This window comes from Corapipo altera, unplaced genomic scaffold (assembly GCF_003945725.1).
Source record: "Corapipo altera isolate COAL_440 unplaced genomic scaffold, ASM394572v1 231, whole genome shotgun sequence".
In the NCBI taxonomy this organism is placed as follows: Eukaryota; Metazoa; Chordata; class Aves; order Passeriformes; family Pipridae; genus Corapipo; species Corapipo altera.
The window spans coordinates 203,981-219,494 of record NW_020885037.1 but is presented as its reverse complement, the minus strand read 5'-3'; the positions used below and the strand labels follow the sequence as shown (position 1 = coordinate 219,494).

Sequence of the window (15,514 nt, the reverse complement as noted above, 5' to 3'; positions counted from 1 at the left end):
AGCAGATCCCAGCACGTGGGGCTGGGAAGGGGCACGGGTCCAGGTGCTGCCAAGATGGCAAACCTTGTACAGGTGCCTGTCCCTCCGTGGCACCACCAGCTCCAGTATGGCCCAACCACCCCTCACAGGCTGCTGGTGGGAGAATTGCAGGCAGTGGGATTTATGGGAGTCTCCTGGGACAGGGACAACCCTGCTGTGTGGTGAGGGGGTCCCCATCCCTTATGGGCATGTGCCTCTGCCACAGCTTTTCCTCCTGGTTGTGCTGGAATGCAGCCCAGTGGGGATGAGCCTGACAGGTCCCCAGGGCTCCCCGGCCATGCCGGGTGGTTGGGAGAGGTCAACCAGGAGTGACCCCCTGTCCCTCTGCTCCCGCAGGATGAGTTCCACCCCTTCATCGAGGCGCTGCTCCCCCACGTCAGGGCCTTTGCCTACACGTGGTTCAACCTGCAGGCCCGCAAGCGCAAGTACTTCAAGAAGCACGAGAAGAGGATGACGAAGGATGAGGAGAGGGCGGTGAAGGACGAGCTGCTGAGCGAGAAGCCGGAGGTGAAGCAGAAATGGGCCTCGCGCCTCCTGGCCAAGCTGCGCAAGGACATCCGGCCCGAGTGCCGCGAGGACTTCGTGCTCTCCATCACGGGCAAGAAGCCCTCGTGCTGCGTCCTCTCCAACCCCGACCAGAAGGGCAAGATGCGTCGCATCGACTGCCTGCGCCAGGCCGACAAGGTGTGGCGGCTGGACCTGGTCATGGTCATCCTCTTCAAAGGGATCCCGCTGGAGAGCACCGACGGCGAGCGCCTGGTCAAGTCTGGCCAGTGCACCAACCCCATCCTCTGCGTCCAGCCCCACCACATCAGCGTCTCTGTCAAGGAGCTCGACCTCTACCTGGCGTATTTCGTCCGTGAGAGAGGTGGGTGCTCGTCTACCTGTGGGGCAGAGCCTGGCTGTGCCCTGCCACGCCTGATTCCAGTGGAGTTTTTTCCAGCTTTCCCTCCCCATCTTTCCCATCCCAGTCTCTGGCTTGGGGACACTGCTCTGGGACATGTTTCCCATTGCAGACTTTGCAGTTCTTCCCTCTCTCCAAACTGCTTTTCGGGTCAGTCCCCCCCATACGGCCTCTCTCCCCCTGACAAGACAGATCCCAGCTGCCCAGGACTGGGAGGAGGCAAAGGTCCCTGAGGATGCTCCTGGCTCTGGGCGTCCCCAGCATGGAGTTTTGGAGCGTTAACCCCACATCCTGCACCTGCCTGAGGGGCCGCCTGTGCCAGAGCAGGTGGGCAGCATGGGCAGGGAAGGGACAGTCTGTTCCTGGTACATCCCCTGAGAGCTGGAGCCGGGAGGGGTCCAGCAGTGCCCGTTTGCCATGGGTTGCAATCCCGACCTCTCAGTGACAGAGCAGTGATAACACTGGTGGGGACAAACCCCAGCAGCTCCTGCTGTGTCCCAGGGGGATGCTGCTCCCCAGCCCGAGGTCCCACAGACTTGATGGGAGAACTGGACTGGTTTCACTGCAGCAGGGAGGGTCAGATCTGCTCTCAAAGCCTTGTTGATCAAAAGGGGGAAACTGAGGCACAGCGGGCAGGGCAGGGAGCGGGTCCTGGGTTGAGTCTCTGAGCCATCCAGTTCACGTCATCTTCCTGTGTGCTGGGAGGAGAAATTCGTCAGTAAAAATTTTTTCGGGCCAGGTTTGCTGTCCCAGGCTGGTGATGTGCTGGCACAGACACCCTGCCAGCAGCTGGGGTCCCCCACAGACCTCGACCCCCTCCCAACACCCCTGGGTGTGTGAGGAACCAGGGGAGATGCTGTGTGATCCCCGCGGGTGAGGGCAGGGCTGTTACACGGGGTGGTTCAGAGCCAGGGGGGCTGCAACGTGTGGCCCCAAGGGACAGTCACAGGGCTCGTGGCCACCCTATGCCCAGACCAGGCTGCCCAGGTGTGCAGGGACCAGGACATTGGTCTCTTTCTGGCAGCAATCCCCTGCTCATGCCCGCAGCACTGGGTGATGCCCCCCAGCCCCGTGAGCCCATTCCCATTAACACCACAGCAGGGGGAGTGTGGGGCTGGTGGCTCCTTGCCCAGCACTGGCCAGAGCCCAGGGACAGACAGTGACACCACAGAGGCCACCGTGGTGCCAGCAGTCCCAGCAAAAGGGTGCCAGCACTGTGAATAATGGTGGGCACAGGCTCTGCCCTGGCTGGCCAGCAGTGGGATATGCTGGGTGTCACTGGGGAAACTGAGGCAGGATGGGCATGTGGCACCCCCCTGCTCCCCAGGGGAGGGGCTTGGTGGGACCACCAGCCCCTTGTGGCTTTGGGAAAAAGCAGGGCACAGCCTCCAGCGGGGAATAGCCGGGGCCAGATCCTGCCCCAGGGTCCAGGGGGGACCCCAGGCGGATGCGGGGCAGGTGCAGGTCACATGTGCAGTTGCACACACGTGTGCAGCCAGGCCCTGGCTGCCCAGCCATGTTCCCTGGCGTGTGAGCACATGTGAGCATATGTGCTGCCAGCACCACACACCTGTGCCCACACACGGGGCTCACCTACTCGGGGGCAGGATGGGACCCAACGGGGCCTGGTGCCATTGATTCCCAGCAGGGGAACGGTGGGTGCTGTGCTTGGAATGGGGAGCCCAGGGTGCTGCCTGGGGGGCTGGGGGTGCCCTGTGCAGCTGGGCAGAATGTCATGTACTGGCCTGAGACATGGCCATGATGGTCTGAACTGCGATGGGGTACTGGGCTTAACTGGGGTGCTGCTGGTTTGGGGGCACTCCGTACTGGGAACACCCTGCAGTGGCTCAGTGGGAGGTGTAGTGTCACACTGGGCTGGGGTACTGGACTGGGCTGGACTGGGAGCACCCTGACGCTGGACTGGGAGCCCTGCAGTGGCTGTGCTGACAGCAGGGACCAGGACCCCCATGGCAGCCTCGATGGGGTCCCCTATTACCACCTGGTGTCCCACACTGGGGTGCTGTGCTGGCAGGCTCCCTGGCCATGCCATGGCCAGCTGGTGTCCCTGGGGAGGTGGCTGCCCCTCTGCCACCCCCAGGCCCCCACCAACGACCTTGACCCCGGTGTCTGGGTCTCCAGCAGCCACAGTCACCTGACTGTCTAATTGGGAACACAGCGGCTGTAAATACTCTCTGATAAGGCCTGGCAGCCTCTCACTTTTGCTGTTAAGGTCGCTCTGGCTCCGGTTAAGGGGGACCAGGATGGGCCAGGAGCGGTGGCATGGGACCTCCAGGGTGCTGCTGGGTGGTGGGTGCTCAGCATGGCCCAGCTCCAGAGCGCAGTGGGCACATTCCATTAGGCTGTGCCTGGCAAGGGGGTCTCTGGCCTCACACCTTGGTGGGGAAACTGAGGCAAGGAGGGATATGGAGGCAGCCACTGCACTGGTGGGGCCCTGCATGGCATGGCCAGGCTGGGTGACAGCACTCAGAGGGTGCTGGGGATCACTGTGCTGCAGCCTTGCGGGCTCACTGGCCTTCTCCCTGCCCAGCACACTGCCTGCTCCCTCCTGCCTGCTCCCTCCTGCCTGCCTGCTCCTGCCTACCTGCTCCTGCCGATCTGCCCATTTCTGACTGCCCATTTCTACCTGCCCCCTCCTGCCTGCTCCCTCTCCCGACACGCTGCCTGCCCGGTCCTGCCTGCCCCCTCCTGCCTGATCCTGCCTGCTTCCTCTTGCCTGCTTCCTCCTGCCTGCTTCCTCCTGCCCGCTCCTGCCCCCTCCTGCCTCCGCTGCCCTGCCTGCCCGCTCCCCCCGGCCTCCCGCAGCATCCCCAGCCCCAAAGGGGAGGGTCTCGCCCTCGCAGGGCCCCCCGGCCGGGCAGGCCGGGCTCCCGCAGCCCCCGCGGCCCCCCGTTATCAGCCCGAGCACGTGCGCCCGCGCTCCCCCGCCCCCGCCGCCCGGTTTTGCCGGTGTCAGCACAATTTCCCAGCCGCTGCTCTGGCAACGCCGGAGAGGGGGGAGGATGGAGGAGCCCCCGGCCCTGCGCTCCCCTCCCGCCGTCTGAGGCATCCTCGGGGGTGCCGAGCGCCCGACCGGCCCACCCGGACCGATGCCAAGGGCGAGCTCTGCCCCTCGGCTCTCCGCCCCCATCCGTCTGCCGGGAAGCGCCGCTCGGATTTCCCTGCCCCTGGATGGGGAAACTGAGGCACGAGCAGTGCCGGGCTGGTGGGAGACCCCATCCCACCCTGCTGGTCCCGGGGGTCGCCGTGGGGTGCAGGGGGTGCCGGCTGCCTGGGTCCACTCCCCAGAGCAGCACCGGCCCCAGCACATCTCGCACCCATCCTGCATCCAGCGCTGCACCCCCGGCACCTCCAGGCGGGATGGGATCGGGATTGGTGCGGGATTGGAGCAGGGTTTGATGCAAGATGAGTGCTGGATGTGAGCAGAACTCGGTGCAGGATGGATGCAGGATGGGAGCAGGGCTGGATGCAGGATGGATGCAGGGTGGGAGCAGGGCTGGATGCAGGATGGGAGCAGGATGGGTGCGGGATGGGTGCGGGGCTGGGTGAGGGCTGGGCTGTGCACACCGCAGTGGGGGAGGGGACGGCGCTGCAGCCCAGAGCTGGGTGTGCAGCGGTGGGGGGGGGGCTGGGGGGGAGCTCGGAGGTCGCTGGTGAAAGTCAAAAGCATTGCAGTAAAATGGTAATCAATCTCCCCAGCCGATGGTGCCAGGACCTTGGGAGCATTACGGAGAGATTCCTTCCAGAAGCTCCTGAAAGCAGCAGCCAGTCTGGGGGGGACAGTGCCCCTCCCCCTGCACCCTCCCCTCAGTGCTCCCCAGCTCCACGGACCCCCTCCCTGTGCCCTCACCATTGTGCCTCCATCCCTGTATCCCCATCCCTTCATCCCCATCCCCGCTGTCCTTGCATCGCCATCTTGCTACCTGGCATCCCTGGCCCCCATTCCCACCCCAGCCGTGGGCAGGAGGCAGGGCAGGGTCAGTGCCGGCCCCTCACACCCTTTGGGGTGCTCTGGGCCCCCCCCCCAGCCGCCGTGCTCAGCAGGGCAGGGGGTCGAGGCTCCTGACTGAGCTTCCACTGGCAGTGCCCGGTGGCTGAGCCCCCCCGGGCCGAGCGGGGTGGGAGCAGATGGGTGCCCAGGGCAAGCAGGCGGCTGGCCCCAAGGTGGCATCCAGCTCCTGGCAGCCCTGGCCACGCCGCCGCCAGCGTAAAGCACGCGGGGGGGGGGGCAGGGACCCCCAAGCCATGGCAGCATCTGTGTCTCCCACCGCCTGGCAGCCCCTTATCTCCCCCCACCAGCCTCGCCGCTGGCTGCGGCGCGAGGCAGATGGCACCAATCTGCCGGGGAGCCCGTGCCAGGGCTCTCGTCCCAGGCGCGCTGTGGCCGTGCCAGGCCGGCCGTGCCAAGCGTCTGCTCAACCCCTCCAGATGGAGGGGGCAGGCGTTTCCCCGGGCACCGCCGCCCCGCCAGCCCCCGCGCAAATATTTATCGGCAGGGTCGCGGGAAGATTGATGGGGGTTCACAATATTTGGGATCTGCCGTTCGCAGAGCTGGGCACCGGCGGGCAGGGGGGCTGGAGAGCCCCCCCCCCGGCACACAAATGGGCATGGGCAAACCCCTCCCCCTGCTCCAGGTATCTCCGCTCCCAGCCGAACATCTGGGGAGACCGAGGTTGAGGGGAGCGAGGTAGGCAGAGCCCAGCCGGTCCGGGAGGAGACCCTCGGCAAAGGGCACAAGGGTACGAGAGTCCGCAGGGGATGGGTTCTGCCCCCAGAGCTGTGTGCTGCAGTGGGGGGTGAGAGGGGGCTCACTGGGGTGCCATCCCCCAGCCACCCGTCCCCGTCATTGTCACCACACGGGGTCCCTCCGTCCCTGTGCCCGGCCCCGCTGCGAGCCCGGCGCTGGCACGGCCGGGGCGGTTTCCATGTGCTCGAGCTCTCCGGATCGATGTGCCGGCGACCTTGGGGAGGTCAGGGCTTCCCCTGCTCTCCCGCAGTGCGCCGAGCCGCCGGCGTGCCGGAGCCGGCCGGCTTCCCCGCAGTGCCCGTTGCCAGCCCCGGCCCCGCGTCACCACCGGCGCGAGTTGCCCCGTGCTCAGCCCCGCGGCCTCGGTGCCTGCCGGGGGTAGCTGGCACGGGGTGCCATGTCCTGTGCTGCCGGGGGGGGGTACAAGGGGCCAGAGAGGTTCCCCGCTCCGTTAGGCACCCGATGAATAAAAGATGAGCGAGCCCCGTCTCGCGAGCACCTGCCGTCCCCCGCCCTCAGCACCCGCTGTCCCCCCGCGCTGGCAGGCGCCGTGCCCTCCCCGGGGCCGCAGTTGCCATCCTGGCCGGGTGCCCGGCTTCGTGCTGCGCTGGCAAGGGACAGCTGGGGCAGCAGATGCCCACGGTGCTCCCTCCCGCCGGCGGCCGTGGGCACGGAGGGGTGAACAGATGTCGGCAAGCCCCCGGCGTGCCCCTGCACCCCCGTGCGGGGCTGGCATTGCCAGCTGGGGCCTGGGGTCCCCTGCCACGCTGGCCCCTGTGCTGGGCTCTTGACCAGCCCTGGGGAGGGCTTGAACCTGCCTCCTCATAGCCCTGCGTGGTGGCAAGCCGGGGGTGGTGTTGTGGGGCGTCAAGGGGGGCCACGGTGGGGGCCCGTGGGACTCTAGAAGGGGGCTGGCTGTGCTGAGGGGCTGTGCTGAGCTGTGCTGCGCTGTGGGGCTGGGGTTGGTGGGGCAGCAAGATACGGGCAGCATATTTCCCTTTCCCCGTCCCTGTCCCTTTCCCTTTTTTTCCACTTTCATTTCTTCCTTCCTTTTTTCTTTCTTCCTCCTTTCCTTCCTTTCTCTCTTTTCTCTCTCCCATCCCTCTCTCCTTCCTCTCACGCCCTCACAGCAGCTGCACCCCCAAGTGCCCCCAGCCCAGGGCGTAGGGGCTGGGTGCCAGCACCCCGCAGCGGGAGGGTCCCAGGGAGGGAGGGGGGGACTCAGCCATCCCTTTGTCTGCCCCGTTCTCCCCGTCCCTTTGCCCGCTGCCATCTGTCCCCGCTCGCCTCCGCGGGCGCCGGCAGCCCTGGATGGAGCCCAGGCCTGGCAGGGCTGAGTGAGGGGGCGGCCGCGCCGCCCGCCTGGGGGGGTTCCCCCCGGCCGCTGCCATCTCCCCGTGCCGGCCGGGGTCGGCCGAGGACAAACCCGCTCGGCTCCCAGCGCCGCTCGCTCGCAGCCGTCGGCCAACGTGCTCTCCCCTCCCAGGCTCCCGCCCGGGCCAGCTGGCCGCGGCCGGCGTACGTGGCAGCGGGGCGCGTCCGTCCCCCCCGCCACCGCCCCGCCACCTCGGGGGATGCCTCCGGCCAGGACCTCCCCGGGGCTTTGCTCGCCGGGGGGAGCAGAAGCTGCCGCCCCCGCGAGCGCTCGTGGCTGAGGCCCAGCAAACTCGTCTCACCCCGGGCATGGTGGGGCGTGCCGGGGGGGGAGCGGGGCGTTGTGAGGAGCGAGGAGGAGGGGTCCCGCGCCCCGGCGCGCCGGCCGGCCCGGCTGAGCCAGGATTTACCCGGCACACGCGGCGGTTCAGGGTATTATATAAAGGAGGTTACACAAGCGGGACTGTTCCGGGTTTATGTAAGGGCCACCCCAGCCCGGCGGCAGCGGGATGGACAGTGGGACAGGCAGAGCCGCTCGGACCTGGGGGGCCATTGTGGGACTGGGGCAGGAGGTGCTCGGGGTCTGACAGGGAGGGGCCCCTGATTCACACCCCTCGCACAGCGTCTCCCACCCCAGCCCTTGCAGTGGGATCACTGCCCCACAGCACTCGGGCTCCCTCAGGTCTCCAGGGGTCTCCCTGACCAGATAGGGTCCCTCCCTGGCAGCTCCTGACCAGGCTATTCACTCTGGGCCCCACTGATTCCCGCTGTGGGGAAGGTGGCTGGATAAGCGCCTGAGGAGATGTTGAGGCTGCGTGGCCACCAAGCATGAGGCAGGGGGGCAATTTGCCCCCAAAGCCAGCCCCGAGGGAAACTGAGGCACAGGGCAGGAGCCAGCAGGCAGCAATGCTGAACCCTCGTCCATCTCCTGCCCTCGGCTGGCAGGGCTGGAGGAGGAGGAGGAGGAGGAAGGCTGCTGCCCTCGTCGGGGGGCTGGGGCCGCACCCAGCGGCACCAGCAGCTCCCCCAGCCCCCATCATCCCCCAGCCTGTGCGCCTGCGCCGGTGCCGGTAACACCGTGCCCTGTTACCGTCAGCGCTCGGGCACCGAGCCAGGGCTCTCCCGCAGCTGCGCCAGCCCCGGGGGGCACCCGGCCTGCAGTGACACCCCCCAGGGCCGTCCCCGCTGCCCGGGGGTCGTTCCCACGCGCCGAGGCCGCGGGCGGGTGCCGCCGTGGGGCCGGGGGCACCCTGCCAGCCAGCGGGGCCGGGGTGCGAGATCCATAATTCAATGGGTGGCACAGGGCCAGGCTGCCAGCGCGGCCCGGAGCCCAGGCACCCGCGCCCCCCCCCGGGCACACACTTGGCTATTTTTGAAAGCGATTGGATCGACCTGTTCGGGCACTCAGTGCTCTCCTCCGCCGTGCCGGGGGGGACTCTGGCACTGAGCCCCCTTCCCTGAGCTCCCCGCAATGTGGCACCAGGGCCCCCCCAGCTCCGTCCCCCATCCCGGCCCCAGCGGGGTGCGGAGGGTGCAGGATCAGTGAGGGGGGTAAGGAGGGGCTTCACAGGCTTCTTTCTCCTTCACGGTGCAGCCGAGCCACTTGTTGGGTCCTGGATTTGGTGCCCCCCCAAAAAACGCCCCTTGGGGGGGAGCGAGGAGGGGGAGCCCAGGGCTCCCTTCGCCATTTTAGCGCACGCCAGCCGCAGGCAGCCATCACATGGCGGTGAGAGCAGCGCTTGGCCCGGCCGCCCCGCGCCGAGGAGGCAGCCAGAAATCTGCTGGCGAGCTCACCCGCCCAGCCACGAGGATCACCCACAGCCGGGGGTACCGAGCCCACGGCCCCGGCTTTGCTGCCTCCACCGGCAGGGACACCAGGGAGCAGGGAGGGGCTGGTCCTGCTGCCAAACCTCGGAGCTCGGGAAAGTCCCCGGTGCTCCTCGGGCTGCCGTGGGTGGGGCTGGGGTGCTGGGCTTGGGGGCAGGCCCTCGGGGTGCCCCCCTGGGAATGGGGTGGGTGGCGTGGCATCGATGGTACCAGGTCGGGGGGATGCTGTGGAAGGGTGTGGGGGTAAAGGGACATGGGGAGCACCCGGGGATGCCCAGGGTGAGTGATGGCCCTACTGGGTGCCCTGGGGGAACGGAGGCCAGGCTGGGGTGGTTTGGGGGGACAAAGGCCCGTGCGGGGCATCTCGGTGTGAGCAATGGTGGGGGGTCCCTGGGCTGAGCCGAGGGCTGTGTGGGGCACCTCAGAGCCACCGGGTGAGTGCATGGCCTGGGGGGCTGCTGAGAAAGTGAAAACCCCAGGATTGGGCAAGTGGGTGCCATCTGGGGGGCAAGCGTGGCACCGGGGAGCCCTGAGGCCACGGTGGGGGGCTGTGGGGAGCCGAGCCGGCCTCGGGCTGTGACCGCCAGCCTCCACCCCGCGCCTTGGCCGGGCTCCACCACTAACCACTTCCAGAGCCGCCGCCAGATTTGTTGTTTTTAGAGGCGAGGAGGGGCCGTGTCCGGCCACGCGGTGCCCGTGGTCGCACGGGGGGTCCCGCCACCACTCCCCCATTCCCAGAGGGTTTGTGCCATGCTCAGTGCCACCACCCGCTCCCCGAACACTCGGGCACACGGCAGCTTCAAAATGGGGGAAAGAGGGGAAAAAAGAAAAGTAGAGAGAAGCGGGAGGGGAAAAACCGCTGCGCCCGTTCCTGGGGGAGTCTCTGCTCCCTGAAATGGCTGCCTGGAGGGAGCCAGGGGTGCAGGCATGGGGGGACTGGTGGCAGGGTGCCACGGGGCTGCCGGCGTGAGCGGGGTGCCAGGCTGGCACGGGATGGGTGGAGGGGAACGCGGCAGCTGGGCAGGGAGACAAAATGGCTGATTCGGCGTCGGTGTTGAGCAGTCCCGGGGCGGGTGTGGGCACATGGGAGTGCTGGGGTGGGAGGTGGTGTGGGGGGGTGTCAGGGTGGGGAACGGCACAGCCCCACTGCCTGCACAGATAACCTGCCCAGTGGGCAGCATGCAGAGGTGTCGGGGTCAGGGGGGGCACGGTGCTGCTGCCCACAGGGTTATCCTGCCCAGCCAAGGATAACCACCCCGGGAGCCACATGAGCACGAGAGACTCAAGAAAGGAAAAGGGGGAGAAAAAGGGGGAGAAAGGGAAAAATCCCAAGGCGCACAGGCGGGCTGGCAGCGGCGGCAGCGTGGTTTTGATGGTGTTTTTGGATTGTCTCAGCCCTTTCCTGGCATCTGCCAAGGCTGCGAAAGAGAAATGCCGAAGGCCAAGGGGTGGGAGGAGGAGCAGGAGGAAGGAGGAGAAGTGGAGAAAATGCAAGGCAAGTTTTGGAAGGGCTTTGGGAGCAGCCAGGTGAGGAAGGATGCTCCTGAGCACGGCTGTGCCTTGCTGTGCCGTGCCAGGGGGTGCCGGGGCTGCTGAGCTCAGCGTCTGATCCAGGTTATTTTTAGCCAGGATGGAGCGGTGCCGGATGGGGCTCCAGGGGTCAGAGCAGGTGCTGCCCTGGAGCCCTGCTGCCCTCCGGAGGCCTTGGCAGAGGCAGGACGAGGTGCCACAGGTGATGCCATGCTGTGGTGACAGTGCCCGATGGGGCAACGATGGATCACAGATGTGGCTGGAGGGAGGAGAGGAGGCAGGAGGGCAGGAGCGTGGCCAGGGACCATCACCCTGCCCCGGGGGCAGGTCGAGCACTGGGAGTTTCCCTCATGCACAGAGCAGGGCCCAGATCCTGCAATGCCAGCGCAATGCCCTGCCTGCTCCTGTTGCTGGCAGGGAGGCCGAGGTGGGGCCAGTTGGTGGCTGTTCCCCAGTGCTGGGGACGTGCCAGCTCAGTGGTGGCCCTCCTGTGTGGTGGGAGCTGCTGGGCAGCCTGTGCCTCGGTTTCCCCCCAGCAGAGCAAGGAGGGGGCAGTCAGCTGGGGGGCAAGCCCGGCTCCCACCAGCATGGGGCTCACCCCACTGGGTTTTCCTCTTGCAGATGCAGAGCAGAGCAGCAGCCCCCGGACAGGCATCGGCTCGGACCAGGAGGACAGCAAACCCATCACGCTGGGTGAGCAGGACAGGCAGGGCTGGGGCCAGGGGATGAGGGACTCCCCAGCCCAGAGTCCCCGCCATGGAGGGGCCCCCTTGACCAGCAGTCGTGCCCCCCGTGCTGTGGCTCTGATGCCCCCCAACCCCAGCCAGCAGAGCCAGGCACCTTCAATGAGCTGGGCATGGCCTCAGCCTTGCCCCACAGCCAGCTGGGGCCACGTCCCTTGGGGACAGCAGCTGCCATGGGGGTCCCATGATAGGGGTGCAGCCCCCAGCCCTGCCAGGACTCTCAGCCACAGGGAAACCAAGGCATAGGGCAGCTCTGGGGTGTCCTTGGCAGAGAGGAGCAGTCAGGGTGGTCTCTTGCTGGAGCAGGGAGTGGAGTGGAGGCTGAAGACAGGGGCAGATGGGGATTTGGGGATGTTGGGGTGCCTTCAAGCATCGTCACAAGGCAGCGCAGGATGGGAGGGGTGGCCCTGTTGCCCCCTCAGCGCTCTTTCTTCTCTCCTGCACAGATTCCACAGACTTCCAGGAAAGCTTCGTCACCTCGGGGGTGTTCAGTGTCACCGAGCTCATCCAGGTGTCCCGAAGTGAGTGTCACCATGATGCCACAGCCCATCCCCCTGGCTGCCCGGGCACAGCAGTGTCCCAAGGGCTCCCCTCCCTGCCAGGCCCCCCTGACCCCCCTCTCTCCCCACAGCGCCGGTGGTGACGGGCACAGGGCCAAACTTCTCCCTGGGGGAGCTGCAGGGCCACCTGGCCTACGACCTGAACCCCTCCAGCACCGGCATGAGGAGGACGCTGCCCAGCACCTCCTCCAGCGGGTGAGTGCCACCAGGGCTGTGCCAGGGTGACACCAGGGCAATGCCAAGGTGATACCAGGGCCAGACTGGGCACGGCCGTGGGGAAGGTGGGGGTGCTGACCCACGACAGGCTGGAAGAGCTGGGGGTGTTCAGCTCTGGGAAGACCTGAGAGCCCCTTCCAGTGCATAAAGGGGTTCCAAGGGAGCTGGAGAGGGACTTTACACAAGTACCTGGAGGGACAGGACAAGGGGGAATGGCTTCCCACTGCCAGAGGGCAAGGTTAGGTGGGATATTGGGGAGGAATTCTTCCCTGTGAGGGTGGGGAGGCCCTGACACAGGTTGCCCAGAGCAGCTGTGGCTGCCCCTGGATCCCTGGAAGTGTCCAAGGCCGGGCTGGACGGGGCTTGGAGCAACCTGGGCTAGTGGAAGGTGTCCCTGCCCATGGCAGGGGGTGGAACTGGATGGGCTTTAAGGTCCTTCCAACCCAAACCATTCCATGATTCTGTGACCCTTCCCTGCCCCCAGGAGCAAACGGCACAAGTCGGGGTCCATGGAGGATGACATTGACACCAGCCCGGGGGGCGAGTACTACACCTCCTCCAACTCCCCCACCAGCAGCAGCCGCAACTGGACAGAAGACATGGAAGGGGGTAGGTGTCACCTCCTCACTGGTGCCCTCCCGCTGTCCTTGGGCCCCATCCTGCTCCCAGCTTTCCACAGGTGGCACTGCCAGACCCCCATGTAACCACCCAGGCACTGTCTGTGCCCCGGTGTCCCTATGAGCCCTCAGGTCACAGCACACACTGGCTGTGGAGGCTGTGGTGTCACCCTCGAGCCCCCCAGAACATCCCTGCTTCTCATTGGGGTCTGTGGGGTTGCAGTAGAGCCCCCTGATTTAGGCACAGGCTCTCCATGGGTGCCCAGGTCTCGCCGTAGCCCCCCACTTTGGGCATAGGCTCCCTTTGGGGCCTGCAGGGTTGCTACAGAATCCCCCCCATTTTGGCACAGGCTCTTGCTATAGGGCCATCTGAGCCTCCAACCCCACAGCAGCCTCCCCCAGTCCCATAGCATCTCCCCCAGCCCCACAGCAGCCTCCCCCAGTCCCGCACTATCTCCCCCAGCCCCACAGCAACCTCCCCCAGTCCCGCACTATCTCCCCCAGCCCCACTCTGCTGTGGACAGCTTTCTGGCTTGGCTTTTTTTTTCCCCTTCCTGTCTAGACAGCCCCAATTAGCTGTTCATTAAGAAAAGGGGGGGCTGGGCTAATTAAAGCGATGCTGCAGGGCTGGCACAGCAGCTCCCACGCCCCGAGGTGCAGGCGAAGGAGCTGCTCCTCTTCCTCCCCCCGCCCCGGCTCTTCTCCTGCCTCCCCCCGCAGTGGAGTGGGCTCTGCAGGAGCCCCCACGCCCTGCCAAATCCTTGGGGTGCCCAACTGGGGGGCTGGGACCATGGACCCTCTTGGAGGGTGGTTTGGGGGAAGCAGGTCCAGCCCCAGGGCTGTACCTCGTGTGCATGGGGAGTGTGCCCCATCCTGCCCCATGGGGCTGGTGATAGAGGGCAGACAGTGGGGCAGAGGAGGTCCTGGGGAAGGTGTAACCCCCTCCCTAAAGCAGTACATGGAGGATGGAGGGAGCTGTGCCAGGGTATCTGTCCCCACCGGTGGCCTGACCCGGGCAGGGGTGAGGGGGGCTGGCAAGGGGGGCACAGCTGTGGCAGCAGGGAGGGGTGGGGGGTTGGCAATCCCGTACGGGATGTTCTGGGAAATCCTCCTAACGCCCGGCTGAGAACGAGCTAAACCCATTACCGGGCCCGGGCCAAATGGCCGGAGCTAAAGCCACGGCGACGGGGGATTAACACACGCCGGGGCCCCCCCACCCGGCCCCGCGCCCCGCCGTGCCCTCGGGCACCCGGTGCTTCCAGGGGTCACCCCCCCAGCGGCACCTTCCAGCCTCCCCAGGAGCTCCTGTGGCCCCCAGCCCCCTGTGCCAGGAGAGGTGGGTGCCCAGTGGAGGCTGCAGGGTCACAGGGGCACATGTGAGGGCACCCACTGCTGCACCCGAGGTGGGCAAACACACACACACACACACACAGAGAGCTGTGTGCACCCACAAGCACACGTGTGTGCACTTGCACACACAGATGCAGCGACACACATTTGTACACACGTGCATGTACACGCACATAGGTGCATGCAGCCATGCTGGTGCACACACGTGATCATGTTCACATGCACACACATGCGTGTGCACACTTGTGTGCTGGAGCACACACGCCACGTGCATGTGTGGTACACACCAGAGGTGCCCCCACTCGTGCACACCCTCCTGCATGTGCACAGCACACACACACACATACACACGCACACACACTTAGACCACACACCCTCCCCATGCCCACCCTGACCCCAGGGTGCCCCTTGCCCCCGAATGAGCTTCCCAACCCTGCACTGGACTGGCGGCAGCCCCAGGATTCGGGGTCCCAAAGCGGGTCCTGACTCTGCACCCACGTTCCCCAGGCATCTCCCCCACCGTGAAGAAGACAGAGATGGACAAGTCCCCGTTCAACAGCCCATCGCCCCAGGACTCCTCGCCTCGGCTGAGCAGCTTCACGCAGCACCACCGTCCCGTCATCGCCGTGCACAGTGGTGAGTGTCCCGCCAGGGAAGCCGAGGCACGGAGCGAGGGCTGAGCGGGCAAGGGGCTGGGGCAGCTGCCAGCGAGTGACACAGGTGTGTGTCCCCTTTTGCTGTCACCTGCAGGTATCGCCCGAAGCCCGCACCCATCGTCTGCGCTGCATTTCCCCACCACCTCCATCCTCCCCCAGACGGCCTCCACCTACTTCCCGCACACGGCCATCCGGTACCCGCCTCATCTCAACCCGCAGGACCCGCTCAAAGATCTCGTCTCGCTGGCCTGCGACCCGTCCAACCAGCAGCCCGGACCGGTAAGGACCCAGCCCCGCTCCCGCACCCGTTGCCCACCTCGCCACGGGCACCGGGAGCTGCTGCCAGCCGGGCTGCCCGAGGAGGGTCCCCTGGACCGGCTGCCACCGCCACCATCACCACCACCGCCGCACTGGGGAGTCGGGGTGCTCGGATGGCACTGTGGGGCTCAGCTGGGGCTGAGCTCTGGCCTTGCCATGCGTTGGTTCGGGAGCGTTGTCGCTGCGCCTGCTCCGTGTTGGCACCGTGTTCCTCCGGGGATGGAAGTGCCATCCCCCGGCTCAGCACGGGGCACCAGAGGTGCTGGCGTGCTGGGGCTGAGCCGTCAGTAGGGGTTGGGGTGTATGGTGGGAGCAGGGGGACTGGCAGGGGTGTGTGACATCGCCCAGAGCCACCAGCGTGCCCGGGAGAGCAACGGGCTCGGCGTCCCCCGACTGCCTGCACAGCCCGCGGGTGACCCGCCAGCTCCTCACTGCGCCGTGTCCCCAGAGTCCCCACGGGGGTGGCAGGGCCACACTGTGCTGCTGTAGGCCTTCCTTTGCCCCAGCACCCCACAGACCTGACGTCCAACAGACACAGCATCCCACACCCCACACACACAGCACTCCCCACACACAGCACCCACCGCACCCCACACACCCAGCACCCCACACACA

At 66.7% G+C, this 15,514-nt stretch overlaps 1 protein-coding gene across 3 annotated transcripts in view; it reads left to right on the top strand.

Moving 5' to 3' along the window:
* The first annotated feature begins 367 nt into the window (after nt 1-367).
* NFIC (nuclear factor I C) overlaps nt 368-15,514 on the top strand; it is a 20,433-nt gene continuing 5,286 nt past the window's right edge. For all 3 annotated transcript variants that reach the window (XM_027668405.1, XM_027668404.1, XM_027668403.1), the window contains exons 1-7: nt 368-907; nt 11,061-11,132; nt 11,629-11,703; nt 11,814-11,937; nt 12,443-12,567; nt 14,433-14,561; nt 14,676-14,860. In XM_027668405.1, coding sequence (XP_027524206.1) covers nt 490-907; nt 11,061-11,132; nt 11,629-11,703; nt 11,814-11,937; nt 12,443-12,567; nt 14,433-14,561; nt 14,676-14,860 — 1,128 coding nt within the window. In that variant the 5' untranslated portion in view covers nt 368-489. The remainder of the gene's footprint in view (nt 908-11,060; nt 11,133-11,628; nt 11,704-11,813; nt 11,938-12,442; nt 12,568-14,432; nt 14,562-14,675; nt 14,861-15,514) is intronic.